The sequence below is a fragment of the Amphiprion ocellaris genome, chromosome 17, assembly GCF_022539595.1.
Source record: "Amphiprion ocellaris isolate individual 3 ecotype Okinawa chromosome 17, ASM2253959v1, whole genome shotgun sequence".
NCBI lineage: Eukaryota > Metazoa > Chordata > Actinopteri > Pomacentridae > Amphiprion > Amphiprion ocellaris.
In genome coordinates this window covers 33,793,943-33,819,808 of record NC_072782.1, presented here as the reverse complement: position 1 = coordinate 33,819,808, position 25,866 = coordinate 33,793,943, and the positions used below count along the sequence as shown (strand labels likewise).

Sequence of the window (25,866 nt, the reverse complement as noted above, 5' to 3'; positions counted from 1 at the left end):
AGGGCCTTGAAGGGGCCAAAAACGCAGTAAAAGTATGAAGTACTATAAAATAGGAATGAGGTAAAAGTACTTCAACAGTGTAATCAAATACTTCAGTAAATAATAATGTAAAAAATAAAAACATTCCAGATCACTGAAGTACTGGAAATATTTTGTTTATTTTCACTTTGAATGTTTTATTTTCATAATAAATGATAACGTTATAAAGAGTTTAAACAAATAGAAAACACAGACGATTAGTGATTATTTACAGTAACAGTCAGTAGGCGGAGCTTCCAGCTCTGACAATGCCAACATTCAGGCTCCGCCCTCACACAGTTCAGGAAGTGATGCTGACCAATCAGGACTCACAGTTCAGTTACCATGACAACCAGTGCAATAAACAAAGTGCTTGTGATGTTTTAATTTAACTGGTTAATGGTGGAGTTCACTGATTGGTCGAAATAAGGCTTCAGGTAGGCGTGGTCTGTGAAGATTGACCGCTCGGATCATAAACTAATAAAAACAATAAATAAAAATAAAAATCAGTAAAGATTAAAAAAAACTTGTTAAGGGCTGATTGGTCCACAATGAAATGGATCTGTTGCCATGGTTACAGGTCAGTTGGCGTGAAGGGGGCGTGGCTTAACAGCTTCACAATTTTTCCTCATTTTGGAAAGAGTTGAAAATTAAAGCTGAAGATTGTTTACTGTTTATTTACTGTTTGTTGACTGTTTATTTACTGTTAGTTTACTTTTTCAGTGTTTACTGTTTTTTTACCATTTGTTTTGGTTTCAGTGTTTTTTTTACATTTCGCTCACTGTTTAGTTTCTTTACTGTTGCTTGTTTGCTGTTTTAGTGTTTACTGTTTGTGTACTCTTTTAGTGCCTGTTTACATTTTGTTTACTGTTTGTTTACTGTTTTAGCGTTTGTCTACTGTTTGTTTACTCTTTTAGTGTTTGTTTACAGCTTATTTACTTAGTGTTTGTTTACTCATTTAGTGTTTGTTTACTGTATGGTTACTGTTTTAGTGTTTGTTTACAGTTTGTTTACCGTTTTCTGCTGTAACTGAATTGAAATTTAAATTCAATTTAAATTAATTTAAATTTTTTATTTAATTTTTATCTCCATATTAGTGATCAGCTGATTGAAGACATACTAAAGCCACACCCACTTGGTGGTCACGCCCACTTACTGGTTATGCCCCTTTTGGATAAACATAAATAAAAGTGTCTCCTGCTGATGACATCACTTCCTGCTGGTGACATCACTTCCTCTTGATAGCAGCCAGGTCTCGCTGCAGCTCGGAGAACTTGGGGCGGTCTTCGGGGTTGTACTGCCAGCAGCGCTGCATCAGTTTGTACACGTCGTCAGGACAACGCTGAGGACACGCCATCCTGTAACCTAGCAACCAGGGAGACAGGAGGTTCCCGTGGTTACCGCACAGTCAACATTTAAATGTTCTTTAATGAACCAATCACAGTTCTCCTCTACCTTTCTCCACCTGCTCTCGGGCTTGCTGATTGGTCATCCCAGGATAAGGACACACCCCCAGACTGAAGGTTTCCCACAGCAGGATGCCATAGCTCCACACGTCGCTCTCCGAGCTGTAGCGGCCTGCAGCCAATCACAGAGCAGGACACAGTCAGCAGCCAATCACAGTTGGTGTTTTTATTGGCTGCTGGAAATTCAACGTTAAAATAAGAAACTTTGTCCAATCATGATCTTTATTCAGGTGTTGGACAGATGTTGGACAGGTGTTAAACATGTTGGACAGGTGTTAGAGAGGTGTTAAAGATGTTGGCCAGGTGTTGGACATGCTGGACAGGTACTGGACGGGTGTTGGACATGTCGGACAGGTGTTGGCCAGGTGTCAGGCATGTTGGATAGGTGTTGGATAGGTGTTGGAAGATGTTGGACAGGTGTTGAACATGTTGGACAGGTGTTAAAGATGTTGGCCAGATGTTAAAGATGTTGGCCAGGTGTCAGGCATGTTGGATAGGTGTTGGATAGGTGTTGGACAGGTGTTAAAGATGTTGGCTAGGTGTTGGACATGTTGGCCAGGTGTTGGACATATTGGCCAGGTGTTAAAAATGTTGGCCAGATGTTAAAGATGTTGGCCAGGTGTTGGACATATTGGCCAGGTGTTAAAAATGTTGGCCAGGTGTTAAAGTTGTTGGACGGGTGTTGGACAGGTGTTGGACATGTCGGACAGGTGTTGGGCATGTTGGCCAGGTGTTGGATAGGTGATGGACAGGTGTTAAAGATGTTGGCCAGGTGTTGGACATGTTGGCCAGGTGTTGGACATGTTGGCCAGGTGTTGGATAGGTGATGGACAGGTGTTAAAGATGTTGGACCGGTGTTGGACAGATGTTAAAGATGTTGGACAGGTGTTAAAGATGTTGGACAGGTGTTGAACATGTTGGACAGGTGTTAAAGATGTTGAACAGGTGTTGGACATGTTGGACAGGTGGTACCGTAGTTCAGGGCCTCAGGTGCGGTCCATTTGATGGGAATCTGTTTGAGTCCTGATGAAGAATAAACTCCGTCATCCTCCTGACGAGACATCCCAAAGTCGCTGATCTTCAACACACTGCTGTCCCCCACCAGACAGTTCCTGGCTGCCAGGTCCCTGAGAGACAGAGACAGTTATCTCAGGTAAACTAGCTGCTGGTTACCTGTTGGTGAACACCTGGGTACCTGTGGATGCAGTTCTTGCTCTCCAGGTAAGCCATTCCCGCTGCAGCATCAACAGCAAAGCGCAGCAGTTGCTTCGTCTTCAACTCGTCCTTCCTCTTCCTCAGAAAGGACAGGAAGTCTCCACCTGGCAGACGCAGTGATAGGTGAGCAAACACACCTAACCCAACCCGACCAAGAAGAACCCTGCACCTGACAGGTAACTCCACCCACCAGGAACTAGCTCCATGACGATGTAGATGGGCTGACGCTGCGTACAAACACCAATAAGCTTCACGATGTTCGGGTGGTCGTACTGCTTCAGGATCCTGCAGCCAATCAGACGCAAGAACACTCACAATGTTAGTCTAATGTTAGTTTAATGTTACTCTAATGTTAGTCCACTGTTATTCTAATGTTAGTCTAATGTTGGTTTAATGTTACTCTAATGTTAGTCTAGTGTCAGTCTAGTGTTAGTCTAATGTTAGTCTAATGTTTATCTGTTTGTCTAGTGTTTGTCTACTGTTTGTCTAGTGTTAAATGGTAAATGGTAAATGGTCTGTATTTATATAGTGCTTTACTATACCTGTAACGATACCCAAAGCGCTTTACATTATACATCACATTCATCCATTCACACACACATTCACACACTGATGGCGGAAGCTGCCATGCAAGGCGCTAACCACGACCCATCAGGAGCAGTTAGGGGTTCGGTGTCTTGCTAGTTTAATGTTAGTCTAATGTTAGACTAGTGTTCGTCTAGTGTTAGTTTAATGTTTGTCTAGTGTTCATCTAGTGTTAGTCTAATGTTTGTCTACTGTTAGTCTAGTGTTAGTTTAATGTTTATCTGTTTGTCTAGTGTTTGTCTAGTGTTAGTCTAGTGTTCGTCTAGTGTTCGTCTAATGTTAGTCTAGTGTTAATTTCATGTTAGTCTAATGTTTGTCTAATGTTAGTCTAGTGTTTGTCTAATGTTAGTCTAGTGTTTGTCTAATGTTTGTCTAATGTTGGCCTAATGTTAGTCTAATGTTAGTCTAATGTTAGTCTAATGTTAGTCTAGTGTTAGTCTAATGTTAGTCTAATGTTAGTCTAATGCTAGTTTAATGTTAGTCTAATGTTAGTCTAGTGCAGTGGTTCCCAAACTTTTTCTGCAGGGCCCCTTTTGGAAGAAAAAATATTTTCTGGCCCCCCCTACCTGCATGCAGCCACGCCAACATACTCTCAGACACATCTTTTGCTTGCAAACTCCTGTAGAATTTATATGAGGTTTAGTTTGTGACATCTTACTGAAAACTCTTAAAAGGAACACATCATTTTTAAGAGTGGAAGCATTAAAAGTGAGCAAACATATCTCAATTTTGTATTTTAACTTAACAGAGAAAACTGCAAAAGTGTGACATCTTCCTAAAAAAACTAATGAATAAGTCACTGGAGTGGAAGCAGTGACTTTGTAACATGAATTTTATATTTTTACTATCAGTATTAATTCCTTTCAAGATTCAAAATTTACTCTCTGCACAAAAATGACATGTTAACAATTCTCTAGTAATAAACAAAAACTTTCTGCAAAAACAACATTTCTAACAACATTTCTAAATACACTTCAAGTCCCACAGTCCCTTCAGTGACTGATGTGGATTTGCTTTGTGCTGCAGATTTTCTCCAATCGAGGCTGCAGCTGTGAGACTGCCACTCTTAGCTCATTTTCAATGTCCAGCTTTGATCTGTATTTTGTCTTGATTGAGGCAACTGCAGAGAAACCGATCTCACACAGGTAAGATGTGGCAAAAGGAAGAAGTGTGGTCAGGGCTCTCCTGCCCAGCAGTGGGTAGTCCTTTTCCACTCCAATCCAAAATCCAGCCAGTGTCATTGAGTTAAAGTGCAGCCTCATTATTGAATCAGAGGTGACATCAATGAACTGTTCCTCCTCTGCAGCGCTGAAGTCAGCTGCTGGTGCTGAACTGAAGGGGTCACGGATCCAGTCATATTCAGTAGGATCCTGCACTGGGAAATACCTCAGAAACTGTTTCTGTAGGGCAGAGATGTGGCTGATCATGCATGGATGAATGTGTTCTGCAGCTTGTTGTCCTCAATCAATGATTTCAGGTTCTCAGATGAGTCTATATTCCCCTCTTTCACTCGCTTCTCCCACATCTCCAGTTTTCTTGTAAAAGATGTGATTTTATCTGCCAGCTGTGGGAGGTGTGTTTTAGTGCCCTGCATCTGGAGATTTAGTTCAATGAGTTTCTGAAACATGTCACTGAGGTATGCAAGTTTCATGAGGAAGTTGTTATTGCTAAACTTGTGGGCAAGTTCATTACCCTCCTCCTCCAAAAAGATTCTGATTTCATCGCGCAATTCAAACACCCTGGAAAAAACCTTCCCACGTGACAACCATCGGGACTCACTGTGAAACAAAACAGCTGTATGGTCGGATCCCATTTCCTCGCAGAGAGCTGCAAAAATCTGGGCTTTGGCGGGTCTTGTTTTGATGTAGTTCACTGTGGCAATGATGTCTGTCATTACGTCGTTCAGCTCGGGACTCAACTGTTTAGATGCCAGCGCCTCTCCATGTATCATACAGTGTGTCCACTGCACATCAGGGGAGACGCACCTGATGAGCGCTGGCAGCCCTCCTCGTTTCCAGAACATAGCCTGAGCCCCATCAGTGCAGATCCCCACACAGTCCTCCCATTTCAGATCAGCCTCTTTCAAATAAGTGTCAATGATTTTGAACAATTCCTCTGCAGTGGCTCTGTTAGTTACATGTTTGCAGAAGAGCAAATCCTCCTTCAAATCATCGGCATCAATGAATCTGACGTATGTTATCAATAAACAGTCTTTGTAACTGTCAGTCGCTTCATCCTCCTGCAGTGCAAAACGATTGTCTCTCATCTTATCATTAAGCTGCTCCTCTATGTCTTTTGAAATGTCATAAATGCGTCTCCCGATAGTATTGTTTGACAGAGGAATTGCCTTTAGTTTGTTTGCTGCTGCTTCATCAATCATGGTAGAAACCATGTCAATAGCAGAAGGAAGTATTAATTCCTCGGCAATAGTGTGCGGCTTTTTACACTGAGCAACTCTGTAGGCGACCTTATATGAGGCGAGTTGGGCATTTCCAGGTACAGATGCTGCTTTAGTGAAACGACTCTGTTGTTCACGACAGTTGAGTAGTTTCTTTTGGAAGAAATCAACAGGTTTTTCTCTGTGTTCGGGATGTGCAGACTCCAATTGGCACCTTAACTTATTTGGCTTCATGCTGTCCGAAGCTAATATTTTGAGACACACAACACACTGTGGCCTCTCTTCACTACCCACACTTGTACTTGTGAAGCCGAGGGCAACATATGCTTCGTCATATTTTCTTGCCTTTGTTTTACTTGTTGTGAGGTTTGGTGTAGATTCATCTGCTTTCCGTTTACCTGGCCGTCCTCCTGTCACAAACTTCTCCATGCTCTGCTAGCTTGCGCTGCAGCATGCATCATTTGTTTATGTTTAGCCTCGCCAGGCAGGGTTGCCAGGTCCGCGTTTTTCCAGCAGAATTTCAAATGTTGCTGCTGGATGATTTAGTTTGGTTGGTTGGGTTGACCTCTTTGCATGAAAATTGTATCAATAATATACATAAATATACATCCATGATTGAAGTGAGATCATTTATTTCTACTTAAACAATACCAAACTCAAGATCAGTACATAGGTGCGCACACACACACAGACCTGGCCATCCTGTCACTGAGCCCCCCCCGCCATATCTCCCCGCCCCCCTTAGGGGGCGTGCCCCCCAGTTTGGGAACCACTGGTCTAGTGTGAGTCTGTTAGTCTAATGTTAGTCTAGTGTGAGTCTGTTGGTCTAATGTGAGTCTAGTGTGAGTCTAATGATAGTCTAGTGTTTGTCTCATGTTAGTCTAATGTTAGTCTAATGTTACTTTAATGTTTGTCTAATGTTACTCTAATGTTTGTCTAGTGTTAGTCTAATGTTAGTGTCAGTCTAATGTTAGTCTAGTGTTAGTCTAATGTTAGTTTAATGTTAGTTTAATGTTTGTGGCTCACCTGGCCTCCGACAGGAAACGGATCTTCAGCTCAGGAGGTAAATCTTCTTTACACGTTTTAACGGCGACCGGCATTTTGTCGCGCTGCAGCGTCCCTTTGAACACCTCCCCAAAGTTCCCCTGCAGAGAGACAGGTAAGGATCAGGTGAGAGGCAGGTAAGGGTCAGGTGAGAGACGGGTAAGGATCAGGTGGGAGACAGGTAAGGGTCAGGTGGGAGACAGGTAAGGGTCAGGTGGGAGACAGGTAAGGGTCAGGTGAGACTACATGATGAACAGGAACCTTTCCCAGCAGCTCTCCCAGCAGAACATCCTCATGGTTCAGGATCCATTTCTTGTCCTGCACAGAAACAGTTTGAATGTGAGACTCACTATAACACGGCCGACTGAACACGCCTGTTCTTGTATGTGGTGAGCGGTTACCTTGACAACGGGGTTGAGCAGCACAACTCCAGACTTCTTGGTGATGACCTGTTTGGTGGAGAAGTGGTGCTCGATGAGCTGAGGGATGGTGGAGAAGCCAGTCCCTTCAAAGCGATACTGACTCTACCAGAGAGAGATTACCTTCATTAATACATAATAACATACTAGTAACATACTAACAACATGCTGTTCTGCAGCCTGATATAAAATAACATACTAACAACACGCTGTTTTACAGTCTGACATAGAATAACATACTAACAACATGGCGATGGACTTGTTCAGGTGTATCTGCATACGTACGTCTGCGTACTGGATGATGAAGTGTCGCCGCTGCTCATCAGAAAACACCGACAGGACGTATTCTCCCGGTTTGCCGTGACTCTCTCTGACCAGGAAGTCTCCCTGTTGCCGTAGCAACTCCTGGGCCTCGGTGCGAGGGATGGCTCCGTGGTACCACTCCTGCTCCGCCAGGGGGCGCTCTGACGTGGGGATCACATCGAAGAACTGCTGCAGGGGAACATCAAGAAGAACACTTCCTGTCAGCAGGTCAGTGAGGGGTCAGGTCATCTATTGATCAGATGATCTAATCAATAGATCATCTGATCAATAGATGATCTCATCAATAGATCAGATCATCTATTGATCAGATCATCTATTGATGAGATCATCTGATCAACAGATGATCTCATAAATAGATCAGATCATCTATTGATCAGATCTGATCTATTGATGAGATCATCTATTGATCAGGTGACCTGTATCGACCCTACCCCATGACTCAAGTTATATTTCATCGACTCTACCTGCAGAAACAGACTCAGACTGCAGCATTTTTGAACAAACTTGTTCCTTCCATCATAAAAAACCAGAACATGATGAAAGTCTCTCATGAGTTCCAGCATCTGTAGCTCCATACTGCCAGCAGACAGAGATCCACTGTGTTACAACACGTAGACGTTCAGAACAACGGATGGAAATCAGCCTTAAATCTAACTGATTTACTGGAGCCTTGTGCAAACTATGATGTTCATTAATTTGCACCATCCGCCCAAATACAGATCTGTTGTTTAGGACTAGACGATGATATTCCTTCTTGCATACATGAGACCCCTAACCCTAACCATGTCCAGGTGGTTATGAATCCTCCTCAGCCTACTTCTACTGGTCAGACCCTCACCTTCCAGCCTTGCTGCTCTGCATCGGTGGGAAGCTCCATATATCTCAGCTTCTTGAGCTAATAGGTCTCCTCTACTGAGCTCTCCCAAGACACTGTGAGCTCCATGATGTAGATGAAGTGAAGCTGATCATAGCACCAGGTCTGGTCGCAGGTTGTCTAATGTGATCTCAGGTGGGAAGCAGAGCTTTTGGTCCAGGTCTACCAGCATCCTCCAATTGCAAGCCCCTCTCAACTGCCCAGGATCTGGAGCCCGCCCAAGAGGACCCTCACCCTCCTGGATAAATGTTGTTTCTTGCCTTTGGGTCGACGTGGGTGGAAGGGCATTAACACTGCTCCAGTAAGTCTCCAAAACCAGTTCCAGACACTTCAGCACCTGGTTGTACCTCCAGGTGTAACAGCCTTGGGCGAGGCTGGTCTTGCAGCCCACTAAGATGTGTCCGAGTGGAGCTGGAGTCAGTGAGATGTAGGGTCTTCACCATCCCATTGGCTGAGGTTCTTGGGTGATGGCAGGACATCATAGGCCGCCCTGATGGTGAAGGATCCTCTAAACATCTCTGTATCCCACAGCTCTGGACCAGAGATGTTCCTCTTTTCCACTCCATCCCAGGTCATCCACTGCTTCACCTGTCCGATGGCTTCTATCTGCTTCCTCTTGCCGTCGTACTTCGTTGTAGGAAAATAATAACTAATACACAGCACATTAAATATCCGGACGTTCTCTATGTCTGGTCGGTCTGCAGAGAGCATCTTCTCCATTCTGACCCACAATGCATTGCAGCGTCCATCACCATGTGGAGCATGGATATACAGAAGGTAGAGAACGCTCAGACAGATGGTTGGGTTCTACAGGACGTCTACAGAACATTATGATGGCAGAGATAATACTGTATGAGACAGTACCAAACACACAGCACTAGAACCACCTGGTCACACCTGTCAGTGGGGGGGTCCTATCATCCTTCTGCTACTGAGTGCAGCTAAGAAAGGATGCAGTGACAGTGGAGGAACATCAAGGAGAACATTAACATGGAGAATTCACAGACAGAACCAAGCAGCTGGTCTTCCTGTACGATCCGCCCATCATTAGAACGTTCTCAGAGTGGCCTGGATTCTCAAAACTGGAACAAAATGAAGCTGGACATAGAAGTCCTGGTTCTCCTAGTCTGGGGTTCTGGTTCTCATGGTCAGAGGTCCTGGTTCTTATGGTCAGAGGTCCTCGTTCTCCCGTTCAGAGGTCCTGGTTCTCCTGGTCAGAGGTCCTGGTTCTCCCAGTCAGAGGTCCTGGTTCTCCCAGTCAGAGGTCCTGGTTCTCCCGGTCAGAGGTCTTGGTTCTCCCAGTCAGGCGTCTTGGTTCTCACGGTCAGAGGTCCTGGTTCTCCTGGTCAGGGGTCTTGGTACTTATTGTCAGAGGTCCTGTTTCTCCCAGTCAGAGGCCCTGGTTCTCATGGTCCAAGGTCCTGGTTCTCCCAGTCAGAGGTCCTGGTTCTCCCGGTCAGAGGTCCTGGTTCTCCTGGTCTGGTTCAGTGAGTTGAGGAGGAACTCAGATCTCTGGAGGGGCTGGAGCTACTGCTCCTTCAGGTCGAAGGAGGAGGTTCTACCAGTTGTTCTCCACTGCAAGTTCTCAGGACTGATCCAAATGCTAGAAGAGCCCAGACGCTGCAGAGACCGTGAACTGGAAACTGTTCCACGTATGTTCCACATGAACAGCAGAAAGAACACTGTGAGACTTGAGAGCAGGAGGACAGGTGAGGACAGGTAAGGACAGGTAGGACAGGTGAAGACAGGTGAGGACAGGTGAGACAGGTGGGGACAGGTAAATAACCCATGAGCCACAACATTCTGACCACTGACAGCTGAAGAACATCCATCATCTTGTTCTTATCCAACGTTCTGCTGGGAACCTTGAGTCCTGACATACATGGATGATTGACAGGTACCACCTACCATCACCATGGCAACAGCAGTCTTTGGTTCCAGGTTCCACCTCAGCAGGACATAGAACCCCGACACACCACAGAACCTGCTCAGGAGAACCCGGGGAACACGACAGAGCTAAGTAGTTCATTTGGGTTCCACACTCAGATCCAGATCTTAATGATCATCTGTGGGATGGTCCAGGATCAGCCTGGTCTAGGTAGGACCCCCCTGGACCCCACAGGACCCACAGAAACCACTGGACCCACAGTACTACGGAGGTCCTGGTTCCATGCCCCACTGAGGAGCTGAGCAGCATGAAGGGACCACCATCAGACAGGTGATCTACCTGTTCTACCTGATGGGTGGATAAACAGAACGAACACGGATCATCAGGTTGTGAAGGATCTCACCGAGGTGGAAGAACCCAGCATCACTTTAGGAGAACGGATCATCCCCGCCAGAGAATGACGAAGAGTGTCGAACCGAGAACTACGTTCCTTCGACTTATCCTGGAAGGAACAGAGAGACAGACATGAGAGGACAGAGAGACAGATATAATTAATAATAATAATAATGGTGGTATTTACGGTGGAGCCCACGGAGCGAGCATCGTCCTCATACGGTAGAGCAGGGGGAGGTGGAGCGGGGGGAGGGGAGGCAGCAGTGGCCATCTTGGCGTCCAGAAGGGCCTTCTGGGAAGAGAGACAGGCCTCAGAGCTGCGCAGGGATTGGACAGTTTGACGGAGCTCAAGGAGGGACAATTTCTGACTCAGCAGGAGGACACAGCTGAGGACAGAGACAGAGGACAGACATGATATAAGACATAAACACACATATATGATATAAACAGACCAGCAGTCTGTACTCTGGACCCAGCTTCTCATTAATGGTTCTTCTTTATTTCCATTGTAGATTCTCACTGAAGGCATCAAACTATGAATGAACATCTAGAATTATGGAGGAAACAACAAAGTGTGAAATAAGTCAGAACATGTTTAATATTTTTTGATTCTTTGATTCCTGCTTTGAACACTCTTGTTATTCTCTGGATGAGCTTCATGAGGTAGAACCTGAAATTGTATGGCAGTGGTGGTGCAACGGTTAAGTTCTGGACTACTGATCCAAAGGTCAGAGGTTCAAACACTATCGGGCCCTTGAGCAAGGCCTTTAATCCTTCCTGCTCCAGGGGCGCTGCACCATGGCTGACCCTGCGCTCTGATATGCGAAACACAGAATTTCCCTCTGGGGATTAATAAAGGTCGGAAAAAACAATGATTTCACTTCACAGATGTTCCTTGTCAAGGTTCATTAGTGGAGTTTCTTCCTTCTTAATGAGGTTGGTCCATCAGAAGTCAGGTTGGTCCACAGCTGACAGCCCTATTGGACAACTGTTAGAATCCAGATTATGGCAAGAACCAATCAGCTGAGAGAACCGATAGTCCATCATTACTTTAAGAACTGAAGGTCAGTCAGTCTGGAAAACTGTAAAAACTTTGAATGTATCCCCAACTTCAGTCTCTAAAACCATCAAGCGCTACTGGTCTGATGAGTCCAAATGTGAGATCTTTGATTTCACCCGCCGTGTCTTTGTGAGACCAGAGAAGGTGAAGGGATGGTCTCTACATGCATGGTTCCCACCGTGAAGCATGGAGGAGGAGGTGTGATGGTCACTATTGGGGATTTATTCCAAACTGAAGGAACCCTGAACCAGCATGGCTACCACAGCATCCTGCAGCAACATGACATCCCATCTGGTTTGGTTTAGTTGGACCATCATTTATTCTCCAGCAGGACAATGAACCCAAACACACCTCCAGGCTGTGGAAGGACTATCTGACCAAGAAGGAGATGATGGAGATGATCTGGCCTCCACAGTCACCTGACCTGAACCCAATCCAGATGTTTGGGATGAGATGGACCTCAGAGGGAAGGAAAAGGACCAACAAGAGCTCAGCATCTCTGGAACTCCTTCAAGACTGTTGGAGAACCATTTCAGGTTCTACCTCATGAAGCTCATCCAGAGAATAACAAGAGAGTTCAAAGCAGGAATCAGAGAATCCAAAATATTAAACATGTTCTGACTTATTTCACACTTTGCTGTTTCCTCCATAATTCCAGATGCTCATTCATAGTTTGATGCCTTCAGTGAGAATCTATAATGGAAATAAAGAAGAACCATTAATGAGAAGCTGGGTCCAGACTATAGACTGCTGGTGTACAATGGTGTACAGAGCACAGTCTAGATATATATGCTGTAGATATCTATATAGCATATCTATATATCGTATATCTATGATCTACAGAGGACAGTCAGGACGTTGGACAGCTCAGGATCTGCCTCCTGACACTCACTCGCTGTTCCTTTCAGCGCTTTGCTGACTCATCTGGATTTTTCTGTCAAGGTCATCGGCCAGCGCCTCCTTGGTCCGCAGGTTCTGCTGAGTCAGCGCCAGTTCCTCTGTTGCTGATGACACGCTAGAAACAAACAAACACATTTTGGATTCCTCGTCTGCTCAGATTTAGGTTGTGCTTCTGCTAAGTCCAGGAATCATCTGTTAGATGGAGGCTAGAGGTTTACGCAAAGCTCACATGGACTGCAGGCTGTCAGCTGTCAGCGTGTTCCACAGCAGCTCATTGGCCGGCAGGTTGTCCGTGTCCTCCAACAGGGACGCATCGAACTCCACGTTTGCCTCCGGAGTCTCTGGAGACCTGAAAGAGAGACGGGCTGTTACCACGGCAACCAGGAGGCAGGAGAGACAGTCTGTTACCATGGTAACCAGGTGATCTCTGACCTGTAGGCATCGATAAAGTGCTGGTACTCAGTCAGAGGGTCGATCTGCTGGACGGCTGCTGAGATCTCCTGGTGGACCTTCACCACCTCCTCAGTCAGCAGGCTGCTGATCTCACAGTACTCCTCCAGGATACTTTTACTGCAGAAGTACACACAAACAGTACACATCAGTACTCCTCCAGGTACTTGTACTGCAGTAGTACATCAATAAATCAATCAAACTTTATTTGTATAGCACTTTTCATACAATAAAATTGCACCACAAAGTGCTTTACAGCATTAAAAACATTGAATTAAACACCAAAACACGCAACTGCACATACACATGCATACACACACACTTTCACGGCATGGCACTGAGGATCATGGAAAACGCCTCCATTGGGGTCGTCCACACTGGGAGGAGCCGCAGGTTATGACCGCCTGGGGCGCCGGCATCCGGACCCCGACAGACAGGGGGACCCCCACACCGAGGTGGGGAGCCCCACAACCAGCCGGGCTGAAGGGACCCGCAGAAAGCACCCCCAGCAGCAGACCAGATACAGGACTCAGTGTGGAGGACCCCCCTGAGGAAACACTGGAGTTAAATAACTTTAAAGTATAAGATAAAAGGGCTGTACGATAAGATAAATAAAATGAACAGTTAAAAGAATAAGAATACATAAGATAATAAATAAGTGATGATAAGAACATTAGAAGGAATTAAAGGTTAGTTAAAAGCCTGATTAAAAAGGTGTATCTATAACCTTCTTTTAAAAACATCGACAGTCTCTGCAGTCCTGAGGTTTTCCGGCAGGCTGTTCCACAGGCGGGAGCTACTCATCCACACCTACTCAAGCACCCCGGACCTGGCTCCTACCACCATTCATGGCAAAACAGTCGAACGTGTTCATCACTTCAAATACCTCGGACTCACACTTGACAATAAACTTACCTTTGAACAACATGTTTCTGACATGTTACTGCCCTCTGGCCGGAGGTACAGGACTCTTAGGTGGAAATGGGCACGCTTTAGCAAAAGCTTTGTCACCTCCGCCATTGCTGCCCTTAATCACCAGTAGTGTGTCTCCCACCCATTCCTCACCAGCATGTGTGTGTCCTATTGTCCAGTGCTCAATTATCCATGATATGTGTATTTTTTATGTACCTGATAGTGCCTGTGACAACAAATATCCCCTTGGGGACATTAAGGTCTATCTATCTATCATGTGGCTAAATACCGCCTCGCCATGAGTTTTAGTTCTGGCTTATGGTATAATTAAAAGGTCGGTACCGGAGGACCAGCAGGATCCGCGAGGGTCGATGCGTTAAAAGCAGATCAAATAAATAAGAAGGCGCAAGGCCGTTAAGACATTTAAAAACTAATAAAAGAACCTTAAAATGGATCCTGAAGCAGACGGGGAGCCAATGCAGCGACTTTAAAACTGGTGTAATGTGTTCCTGCCCTCTGGCCCTCGTCAGCACGTGTGCGGCTGAGTTTTGTAATAACTAGAGATTAAAAATACTCCTTTTGGGAAGACCAGAGAGCAGGGCATTACAATAGTCGAAACGAGAAGAGATAAAAGCATGCATTAGCACCTCCTGCTGGCCTGAGAGAGAAACGGGCAGACTCTGGCTATTCTTGAGGCGGTAAAAACCTATTTTCATTATCTGTTTAATATGTGGCATAAAATTCAGCTCAGAGTCGAAAATCAAGCCCAGGTTTTTTACAAATTTTGCTGGTTTAAAATCTTGTAGTTTAGATAAAAGTTTCTCTCTCTGGCCTTCAGGACCTATAACTAAAACCTCAGTTTTGTCCTGGTTGAGCTGTAGGAAGTTCACTGCCATCCATGACTTAATGTCTAAAATACAATTTAAAAGGGAATCTATTGGCCCTGTGTCATCAAGAGACACAGCAATGTACAGCTGTGTATCGTCAGCGTAGCTATGGAAACTGATGTCGTATCGCCTGATGACGTCCCCAAGAGGAAGCATATAAAGATTAAAAAGAATGGGACCTAAAATTGACCCTTGGGGAACCCCACACCTAATTTCATGGGTTCCTGAGGAACACGTATCCATACTTACATAAAAACATCGGTCTGTGAGGTCAGAGTTGAACCAGTTAAAAACAGTACCAGCGAGGCCGACCAGGTGTTTGAGTCTGTTGAATAAAATGTAATGGTCTACTGTATCAAAAGCAGCACTTAGATCCAGTAGAACCAACACTGTTAGTTTTTTTATTATCCAAATTCCACCTGATTTCGTTTAAAATCCTTAAAAGTGCTGTCTCTGTACTGTGGTTCATCCTAAAACCAGACTGTCTTTCTAAAATGTTAAATCCAAGTCATTGACTTGGTTAAAAAACAGTTTTTCTAAAATTTTATTTAAAAACGGTAAGTTGGATACAGGTCGGTAATTATTAAAAACATTGGGGTCTAAATTGCTCTTCTTCAGAAGGGGCTTCACCACCGCCGTTTTAAAGGCAGTGGGGAAGATACCCGTCTGAAGAGAACAATTTATAATGTTTAAAAACTGTTCCTCAAAGAATCCATAAAATGATTTTAAGAGTGGTGTGGGATCTAAAAGGCAGGTTGTTGGGTTTACTTGGGAGAAAACTCGACAAAGTGTCCTTGCATCTATCAGTACTCCTCCAGGTAGGGGTCATGGGGTTTTTTTCTTGTTTTTCTTGTTTTTAAATGTTGTAAAGCACTTAGTGTTGCATTTTAATTGTATGAAAAGTGCTCTATAAATAAAGTTTTATTGACTGACTGATTGATTAACTGACTGACTGACTGACTGACTGACTGACTGACTGACTGACTGACTGACTGACTGATTGATTGACTGATTGATTGATTGATTGATTGATTGACTCACAGGGCCAGCGTCATGTCCTCCTGCATCCTCTGCAGTCCGTCCAGCAGGGCAGGGCCGGCGTTCCTGCGGTGGTTGTCCTGCTGGGTCTGAGCTCCACACACCGCCAGGACGTACTGGTTATGGAGGACATGGAGCTTCGTTGTCGCTTTGTCATAACGCTCACGGGCACGCTCCGCCTCCCGGCCTGGGATTGGACGACACACATTTAGAGGTAATGACCTCAGCACTGATCAGGATAATTATTGACCAGGATAATGTGACCTAGTATTGATCAGGATAATTACTGATCAGAATAATGTGATCTAGTATTGATCAGGATAATTACTGATCAGGATAATGTGCTCTGGTATTGATCAGGATAATTACTGATCAGGATAATGTGCTCTAGTATTGATCAGGATAATTATTGATCGGGATAATATGATCTAGTATTGATCAGATAATTATTGATCAGGATAAATACCCTGCAGCAGGTCTGTGAGGAGGACTAACCTTTGGCCAGAGCTTCTCTGTATTTCTCTTTGGCGTTGTTTGCGTCGCGGCTCAGCTGACGATATGTCGCCTTTAGCTTCTCCAGGTCACCCCTGGTTACCTGACAACAACAGAAGATGAACAAATCAACCTCAGTAGCCACTGTTCAGGCCCTCGGGATCCACTCTGCTGCTGGCGTGCACACATGTTCACATCTGCACTGGATGACATCATCAGGACTGCAAACTGTTCATTCAAACTGAACCTCATTCTGACATCACAGTTTCATCATCACCTCATTAAAACGGGCAGATTTCAGGTTGTTGCTCCTCAATATTTACACTGACTGAATAGAGAAGCAGAGCTAATGTTATCTAGCTTTAACGTTAGTTAGCTGATGTTAGCTCGCTGTGATGTACAGTACTGTCTACATGTCTGATAAATTATTTAAAAGGAATAATGAAGAGTAGTTTAAATTACATGTCACCAAAATAAACCTCTAGTTATGAACAGTTGCAGCTCTTTGAGTCAGATACGCTCACATTTCCATCTCAGTATGACAGGATATTATACAACTGGAACATCTGGCTCAGATTCTCTTCACAGTTTCACGCATTCTTTTATTTGGGGCACAAAATTTCTGGGTAAAAAAAAGTTCTGTAAAACATTTGGCTGAATTTTGAATTTCATATTTTCAGATTTGTATGTTCACCCTCAAGCTATTTTTAAGGTCTGGTATCTCCACAAGTATAATTTCCACAGCCATGAGACGTGATGAGGACAGAGTTAGGGTCCATCAGCCTCCAACAGATCTGAAGGATTCAATAGATCCATCAGACTGGAGCTTGGAAATGAAGACAGGGCAAAATGTTCAAACCAGGAAGGTAGCATGGTCCACATTTCACCCATGTTTGAGGCTTTATCATCAATAGGATCTGATGTGTGTAAAGGCAGACAAGTCAAGGTTCCGGCTGGTGTGGACTCACTGGCAGGAGAAAGGAGATGAAGTGACACCTCCAGACCCATTTCTCTTTTCTGACGCTGTAGTGACCCAATGACAAATCTATTTATCTGAAGATTCATATTATTGGTTCAAACTTTGTTTGGTTTCTGTTTGTGTGTAAAAAGCAGCAGAAATAAAAGTTTTTTCTCCCTGTCGGGAATCAGACCTTGTGGTTGTGGCTCTCCAGCTGCTGATGAAGACTCTGGTAGCTCTTCTTCACCTGCTGCTTGTCTCGGATGAGCGTGGCCAGGCGGTGTAGAGGACCGGAGTTCAGGTCGTCAGCATGACTCCTCATTATTCGGCCCAACGCTTCCGTCTGACGAACTACCTGTGACCACGACTGACAGAGACACAGACTGAGGCGGTAAATAAAGTTTATTCAAAGGGTCTCTAGAACATGTTAATAAAATGTATTTAAAGCTGCTCCACTGAACCCAAAGGTGACCAGCTCACCTTGCTGACGGTGCTGACGTAGTCTGTCGTCTCTTGTTTCTCCGTTTGCTGAGTCATGCTGAGCAGAAGGGCAGCGTACTCTTTATCGCTTTTCACCCGCAGAGTCATGAAGCGTTTCACTGTCTCCAGCAGCTGGAGGGAACGTTTACACGTGTTAATAAAGTCTATTTAAAGCTTTCTGTAACGTGTTAATAGAGCGTATTTAAAAATTTCTGTAACATGTTAATAAAGTTTATTTAAAGCTGCTCTACTGCTCAGTGTTTCTGTAACATGTTAATAAAGTTTATTTAAAGCTTTCTGTAACATGTTAATAAAGTTTATTTAAAGCTTTCTGTAACATGTTAAAGTCCATTTCTAAAGCTTCAGTGTGAACTACACATTGTCCTCCGTAACTGGTTATTTCAGATCTCTGCTGACTGCTGATAAAAACACACCTCTCCATCCTCCTCCTGAATAACCGTAATAAACGCTGAAACATGGACCTTACTGACCATTCTGTAGCTGATAGAAGGTAATAAATGCTGAAACATGGACCTTACTGACCATTCTGTAGCTGATTGATGGTAATAAACACTGAAACATTGACAGCTGTACCTTTAACTCCCAGTCCTGCAGCTTCAGTAATCCCTCGTGGGAATTCCTGAGATCCCGACCGAAGCCCATCCTGGTTCACAGTCTGTCTCTCACACAGCAGGACGAGAGGAAGATGACTGCATGGTCCTGTGTGGAGACAATAATAACCCTTCAGCAGGTTTCTTTAACCCATTCTGTTCTCTGAGTCCTCCTGGTTCTGAACGTTTTGTTAGAGGCGGGGTTCCTGGAGGGACGATCAGTTCATCTGAGCGCTAACTCAGTCTGGTCGACGACGGACGTCTTACTGCATGTTGTCACCGCTCCTGTTGCCTAGCAATCTGAGGATGAGGATAAGACGGTGCTGTAATTTTTGGACTGAAACTGATCCTGAACTTGTGATTTAGTTTTAAATATATTTTATATACTTTCAGGTGCTTGTACTGTATGGATGTAATAAACTGAGAAACAACAATCTGTTAACATTAAGACTGATGTACACTTCAAACACTATAAACTGCCTCAATCTCTGGGCTGTTTCTGATAAGAAAAAATGTTTTTAGGATCACAGCATACAGACTGTCCTAACAGAAATAAAATACTCTAATATGTTCTCAGATAACTTGATGGAAGTAAACTAAGAAAAGCAAGGACAGTTTTCACTCGTCTACATGGAGAATTACCAGCAATAAAAGCTCCAGCAGCATGTTGTTCTCCATGTAATAACTTAAAGAAGGGATAAATGTGTGATTATTGGTGAAGGTGGAGGCCGCACTCACAAAAAACACTATAATCTCAATAAAACACTGAAGCCGTACAACTGCAAAGTAAAGATTTTAAACTGCTGCAGCTCACATCAATAACGCCACAAACCTTAATATTTTAAAACAAATTTTCAGGGTTTTTAATATATTATCATTAGCTACTGGAGCTGTAGAACAATACTTATAAAGCATAACCCTCAGACACTGATACAGCAAGCCTTTCAGTCTGCAGGAAAACTCTCCCCATGAATCTGGGATGTATGGGGCTGGACGGCTCCACCTGATGGATCCACCTGATGGACCCACCTGAAGGATCCACCTGATGGACCCTCCTGAAGGATCCACCTGATGGACCTCCACCTGATGGATCCACCTGATGGACCTCCACCTGATGGATCCACCTGATGGATCCACCTGATGGACCCTCCTGATGGACCCTCCCGATGGACCCTCCTGAAGGATCCACCTGATGGACCCTCCTGGAGGATCCACCTAAAGGACCCTCCTGATGGATCCACCTGATGGACTCTCCTGAAGGATCCACCTGATGGACCCTCCTGAAGGACCCCCCTGAAGGATCCACCTGAAGGACCCTCCTGAAGGATCCACCCGATGGACCTCCACTTGATGGACCCTCCTGAAGGATCCACCTGATGGACCCTCCTGAAGGATCCACCTAAAGGACCCTCCTGAAGGATCCACCTGATGGACCTCCACCTGATGGATCCACCTGATGGACCCTCCTGATGGATCCACCTGATGGACCCTCCTGAAGGATCCACCTGATGGACCCTCACCTGAAGGACCCTCTTGAAAGATCCACCAGATGGACCTCCCAGCCCAGGAAAAGGATTACGCATTAGAAGGAGTCTAAATTAAATGGGTTAGCCTTCGTCTGTAGCTTTAAACGAGCTGCTGCTGGCCCCGCCCCCTTCAGGAAGAAGACTCTCTCTGTCTGTGATTGGCAGATGAATGAGGGTTTCTATCTTCTAGTGTTCTCTCTGAGGATCATTTTACAGTAAATGTGTGAATTCTCAGCAGTTGTTTTTAACTCTGTGTTGTCAGACAATGTTAGAAAATCCGTATTTAAATGAAGCTACTCCTGGTTAGCATGTCTGGATGAGTTTCACAGTTTCAACCTGGTTCTGCTGCCTGACAACAGAAACATCTGGAAAGGAGAGCAGCTTCAGTGTAGTTCAACTGGATTAAAATGCAGTTTAATGAGCACAGAGAGCAGGAGAGAAGCTAACAGACGCTAACACAGAAACCCACCCAGTCCTGGTTTAAATTACCGTTTAACATCTCTGAAGCTCCCTCGGCAGTACAGTTTATACACAGATCTGAACATCAAAGCTAGCGTTAGCCACTTTAGCTGCACATTATGCTATCACTGAGGACTTCAGCTACAATCTTTACAAACTCTTTCCATCTCTACATCTTTCAGCCTCAAATGAAATGAACAGGAGACAAATAAAGCATCAAAGACACTCCTGAAATAACTGACGTCTTCTGGAAGCACCGAGGATCAATAAAGGATTTCTGATTCTGAACTCATAGCAGCTTCCAAAACATCCACAAACTTCTGATCGAATACTTTACAAACTGATCCCTAAACTAAAGTGACTGAGTCAAAACCACTAAAGACCTTCCATTTAACGCTCCAAAAATACTTCCCTTTAAAGCTCCTCAGAAACAGACCAAATGAAGAGGCTGAAAATTCACAAACACTTCTTTGACTCTGTTCAACTCCCCTCATTAAACCTAAAGCTAAGCTAACGATGGCCACTACTCATTAAAACTACTGGGAAGCTGAAGCTAAGCTAACGATAGCCACTACTTATTGAAACTAATGGGAAGCTGAAGCTAAGCTAACGATAGCGACTACTCATTAAAATTAATGGGAAGCTGATGCTAAGCTAACGGTAGCCACTACTCCTTAAAACTAAAGGGAAGCTAAAGCTAGGTTAACAATAACGATTCCTCATTAAAACTAACGGAAACGGGATGCTAACATGCTAACGGCATCTGTTGGGTGTCCATTGGAAATACAGGAAAACTGGAGCTAACATGCTAACAGCTAAACTTCGTTCAAAGCGGTTTTAAATCCAACCAACAGCTCCACAGACATACATAAAGACACTTTTCTCGACATGCAGACACTTTCCCGGGACATAAACACCCTTCCCGCGGCTGTCTCCGGGCTCCAGCCGCGTCCTCCGGTAAACACGGAGCCGATGGAGGCAGGTCGGGGTCGGCAGAGGGAGGAAGACCGGGACGGTCGGGAGGGGGCTCGCTGTTTTTCCACTTCTCCTCGTCAGTTCTCAGCCGCAGTAACTTACCGGGAAGCTGGATTCTGCGGCGGGACACTCTCTGTCCGGTCACCGCGGGCCTCTGCCGTCCTCCGCTGGTCTCATGTCCTCCTCTTGTCCGTGTTTTTCTCCACCGTTTCCCGGTTTCTGCTCCGGTCGTCCGGCTACCAGGCTAACGGCTAACAGGGAGGGGCTTCCGCGGGAAACGGAACAGGGGTGGGGGGTGGGGGGTATTGTTGTTTATTAAAGAAGAAAACAAACAAATAATCAATAAATATGCAACAACAGGTAGAAACAATATGAACCAACATGAAACAATGACACACACCGACCGGAACCAGAACCTGAACCTGATCAGGGACCAGGAACACCAGTACTAGAACCAGAACCTGATCAGAGACCAGGAACACCATACCCAGAACCTGATCGGGGACCAGGAATACCAGAACCACATCTGTCAGGTTCTGGTTCTACATTATTGATGACATTATTAACTACATTATTACCTACATTATTACTGACATCATAAACTACATTGTTACTGATATTACTATTTACATTATTACTGACATTATTATTTACATTAACTACATTATTGATGACATTATTATCTACATTATTACTGACACCATGAACTACATTACTATCTACATTATTGCTGACATTATTAATTACATTATTAATGACATTATTATTGACATTATCATGTCTATTATTACTAACATTATATTTACATTATTATCTACATTATTACTGACATCATTAACTACATTATTACTAACGTTATTATTTATATTATTACTAACATATTTATATCATTATCAACATTATTACTAACATTATTATTTATATTATTATCGAAATTATTATCTACATTATTATTATTTACATTATTATTTACATTATTATCTGCATTATTACTGACATCATTAACTACATTATTACTAACATTATTATTCATATTATTACTAACATATTTTTATTATTATCAACATTATTACTAACATTATTATTTATATTATTATCGAAATTATTATCGAAATTATTATTTACATTATTATTTACAGTATTATTTACACTATTATCTACATTGTTATCTATTGTCATTAGTAGTTACATAATTATTTACATTATTACAGACATTATTATTTACATTATTACTGACATTATTGTTTATATTATTATTTACATTATTAACTACATATTACTGACATTATTATTTACATCATTACTGACATTATTATCCATATTATTATTAACATCATTACTTACATTATGACATTATGATCTATATTATTATTTACAGAATTACTGATATTATTTAAATTATTACTGACATTACCATTTATATTATTGTTTACATTTTTATTTACAATATTACTGACATTATTATCTACATTTTATTTTCATAATTGCTGATGTCATACTTTATAGTATTACTGATGTTAGTATTTACATTATTACTGACATTATTATCTACATTATTATTTACATTATTATTTACCTTAACTCTATCTTTATTGACATTATTACTGACATTATTTTTTACATTATTATTTACATTATTAACTATATTATTATCTACATTATTAGATACATTATTATTTATATAATTATTTACATTATTACTGAAATTATTATTTACATTATTATGTACATTATTATTTACATAATTGCTGATGTCATTATTTATATTATTACTGACACTATTATTTACATTATTACCCACATTATTATCTACATTATTATTTCCATTATTATTTACCTTAACTACATCTTTATTGACATTATTACTGACATTATTTTTTACATTATTATCTACATTATTACTGACATTATTATTTACATTATTATTTACTTTATTAACTATATTATTATCTACATTATTAGATACATTGTTATTTATATTATTATTTACATTATTACTGAAATTATTATTTTCATTATTATCTACATTATTATTTACATTATTACTGACATTATTGTTTATATTATTATTTACATTATTAACTACATATTACTGACATTATTATTTACATCATTACTGACATTATTATCCATATTATTATTAACATCATTACTTACATTATGACATTATGATCTATATTATTATTTACAGAATTACTGATATTATTTAAATTATTACTGACATTACCATTTATATTATTGTTTACATTTTTATTTACAATATTACTGACATTATTATCTACATTTTATTTTCATAATTGCTGATGTCATACTTTATAGTATTACTGATGTTAGTATTTACATTATTACTGACATTATTATCTACATTATTATTTACATTATTATTTACCTTAACTCTATCTTTATTGACATTATTACTGACATTATTTTTTACATTATTATTTACATTATTAACTATATTATTATCTACATTATTAGTTACATTATTATTTATATAATTATTTACACTATTACTGAAATTATTATTTACATTATTATGTACATTATTATTTACATAATTGCTGATGTCATTATTTATATTATTACTGACACTATTATTTACATTATTACCCACATTATTATCTACATTATTATTTCCATTATTATTTACCTTAACTACATCTTTATTGACATTATTACTGACATTATTTTTTACATTATTATCTACATTATTACTGACATTATTATTTACATTATTATTTACTTTATTAACTATATTATTATCTACATTATTAGATACATTGTTATTTATATTATTATTTACATTATTACTGAAATTATTATTTTCATTATTATCTACATTATTATTTACATTATTACTGACATTATTGTTTACATTACTATCTACAATATTACTGACATTATTTACATTACTATCTACAATATTACTGACATTATTCTTTACATTATTATCTACATTATTATTTACATTATTACTGACATTATTGTTTACATTACTATCTACAATATTACTGACATTATTTACATTACTATCTACAATATTACTGACATTATTCTTTACATTATTATCTACATTATTAGTTACATTATTATTTACATTATTATCTACACTATTAACTACATTATTACTGACATTATTATTTACATTATTATTTACATTATTAACTACATTATTACTGATATTATTATCTACATTATTATTTACATAATTACTGATGTTATTATTTTCATTATTACTGACATTAATATTTACATTATTACTGACATTATTATCTACATTATTATTTACATTATTACTGACATCATTAGCTACATTATTATCTACATTATGACATCATGCAGGTGAGGGCGGGGTTTGGAGCTGGAATCTGAAGGAACGAAAGTCTAGAAACAGTTTCTGTCCAACCGGTTGGAGACGATGAGTTCACTGAAGTCGGTTAAAGTCGTCATTAATGAACACGTGTCAGAAATAAAGATATCAGCCAATGAACTCAGATATTCAAACACAGAAATAAAAAGCACTTCACTTCCCTCAGCAAAGACATCTGAACTAAAGATGAAGTGCAGCAGAAAATATGAATTTTAGACTGTAATAAAAGTAGAACTTTGATAGCAGCAGGGTGGTGAAGCTCCATAGAGAATGAACAGAGAGAGAGAGGGAGTGTCAGCCAGTCAGACAGGTTTGGGCGAGGTGGACGAGTTAGCTTCACTCACATTCTGAAGGCAGGAGAGAGAGGCAGAAACATTTGTTGTTCCGTCACCTCTACTTTATCTCTACTGCAGATCAGAAGAAACAAAGAAATACTGCAGCAGAAGCAGAAAGCTGGATTTCTGTGAAGAACCAGGAGATTCCAGAAGAAGAAGAAGCAGCAGGTGGAGGTTTGAACAGGTGAGTCACCTGTTGGTTTAAATCCTCACCAAACGTACTGAAGTATTACCAGACAAATGCTGAATCAGATGTAAGAGTACTACTGATTAAAAAAGGACTGAACCTTTAACCTACAATCTGAAACTCACCTCTGTCTGGACTGAACCAGGTGAGTTTACCTGTTAGATCTGAAACTATTACCAGCTTATTTTCCTACTTTAACAACAACAAATTATTGTTAATTAAAGTGACTTTCAGTGCCTAATCAGTTTCTAATGGATGGAATCCATACAAACTCTGAAATAAGTTTATCAGGATGAAGACGATTCTCTTTAAAGTCACATTAATTAAAAGTGGAGAAATCAGAGACGATGGACAGATTCTAGGAACAAACTGTTAAAGAAGCAGAATCAGAGGAAATAAAGGTTCAGATTTCATTCAGCAAACACACGCTCTTCCTGTGCAATCAAACGGACTTTAAATATTTAATGTTTGGAAGCAGAAACGTGTATTTATGTTGATTTTTTAAAAATCAACTTAAATAATTTATAAAAAAAATCTACTTAAAATATTTATAAAAAATTATATTTAAGGTGAATTCTTGTGTTTTGTGCAGAATAATGAAC

The 25,866-nt window shown here is 41.5% G+C and overlaps 1 protein-coding gene and 1 long non-coding RNA gene across 5 annotated transcripts in view; one reads left to right on the top strand and one right to left on the bottom strand.

Annotated features, from left to right (window-relative positions):
- Positions 1 to 139: 139 nt before the first annotated feature.
- Positions 140 to 21,633, bottom strand: fer (fer (fps/fes related) tyrosine kinase). 4 transcript variants are annotated; one of them, XM_023263847.3, is made up of 20 exons: positions 21,475 to 21,633; positions 18,396 to 18,521; positions 17,802 to 17,933; positions 17,515 to 17,688; positions 16,367 to 16,466; positions 15,875 to 16,058; positions 13,017 to 13,154; positions 12,814 to 12,933; positions 12,577 to 12,699; positions 10,812 to 11,010; positions 10,635 to 10,733; positions 7,431 to 7,637; positions 7,128 to 7,250; positions 6,988 to 7,044; positions 6,709 to 6,827; positions 2,890 to 2,984; positions 2,680 to 2,803; positions 2,457 to 2,611; positions 1,474 to 1,596; positions 140 to 1,383 (listed from the first exon to the last, which is right to left on the bottom strand). In XM_023263847.3, exons 2-20 carry the CDS (start codon positions 18,462 to 18,464, stop codon positions 1,247 to 1,249), a joined length of 2,478 nt encoding a protein of 825 aa, XP_023119615.1. In that variant the 5' UTR covers positions 18,465 to 18,521; positions 21,475 to 21,633; the 3' UTR covers positions 140 to 1,246. The 4 variants fall into 4 exon arrangements, with proteins under 4 accessions (XP_023119615.1, XP_023119616.1, XP_054875425.1 ...); XM_023263848.3 differs by having other exon boundaries at positions 7,431 to 7,634; XM_055019450.1 differs by having other exon boundaries at positions 7,431 to 7,634; positions 10,635 to 11,010.
- Positions 21,634 to 24,934: 3,301 nt separating this feature from the next.
- The window catches only part of LOC129350989 (uncharacterized), a 4,889-nt gene continuing 3,957 nt past the window's right edge, over positions 24,935 to 25,866 (top strand). The window contains exon 1 of the long non-coding RNA XR_008604600.1: positions 24,935 to 25,261. This is a non-coding gene — a long non-coding RNA (uncharacterized LOC129350989). The remainder of the gene's footprint in view (positions 25,262 to 25,866) is intronic.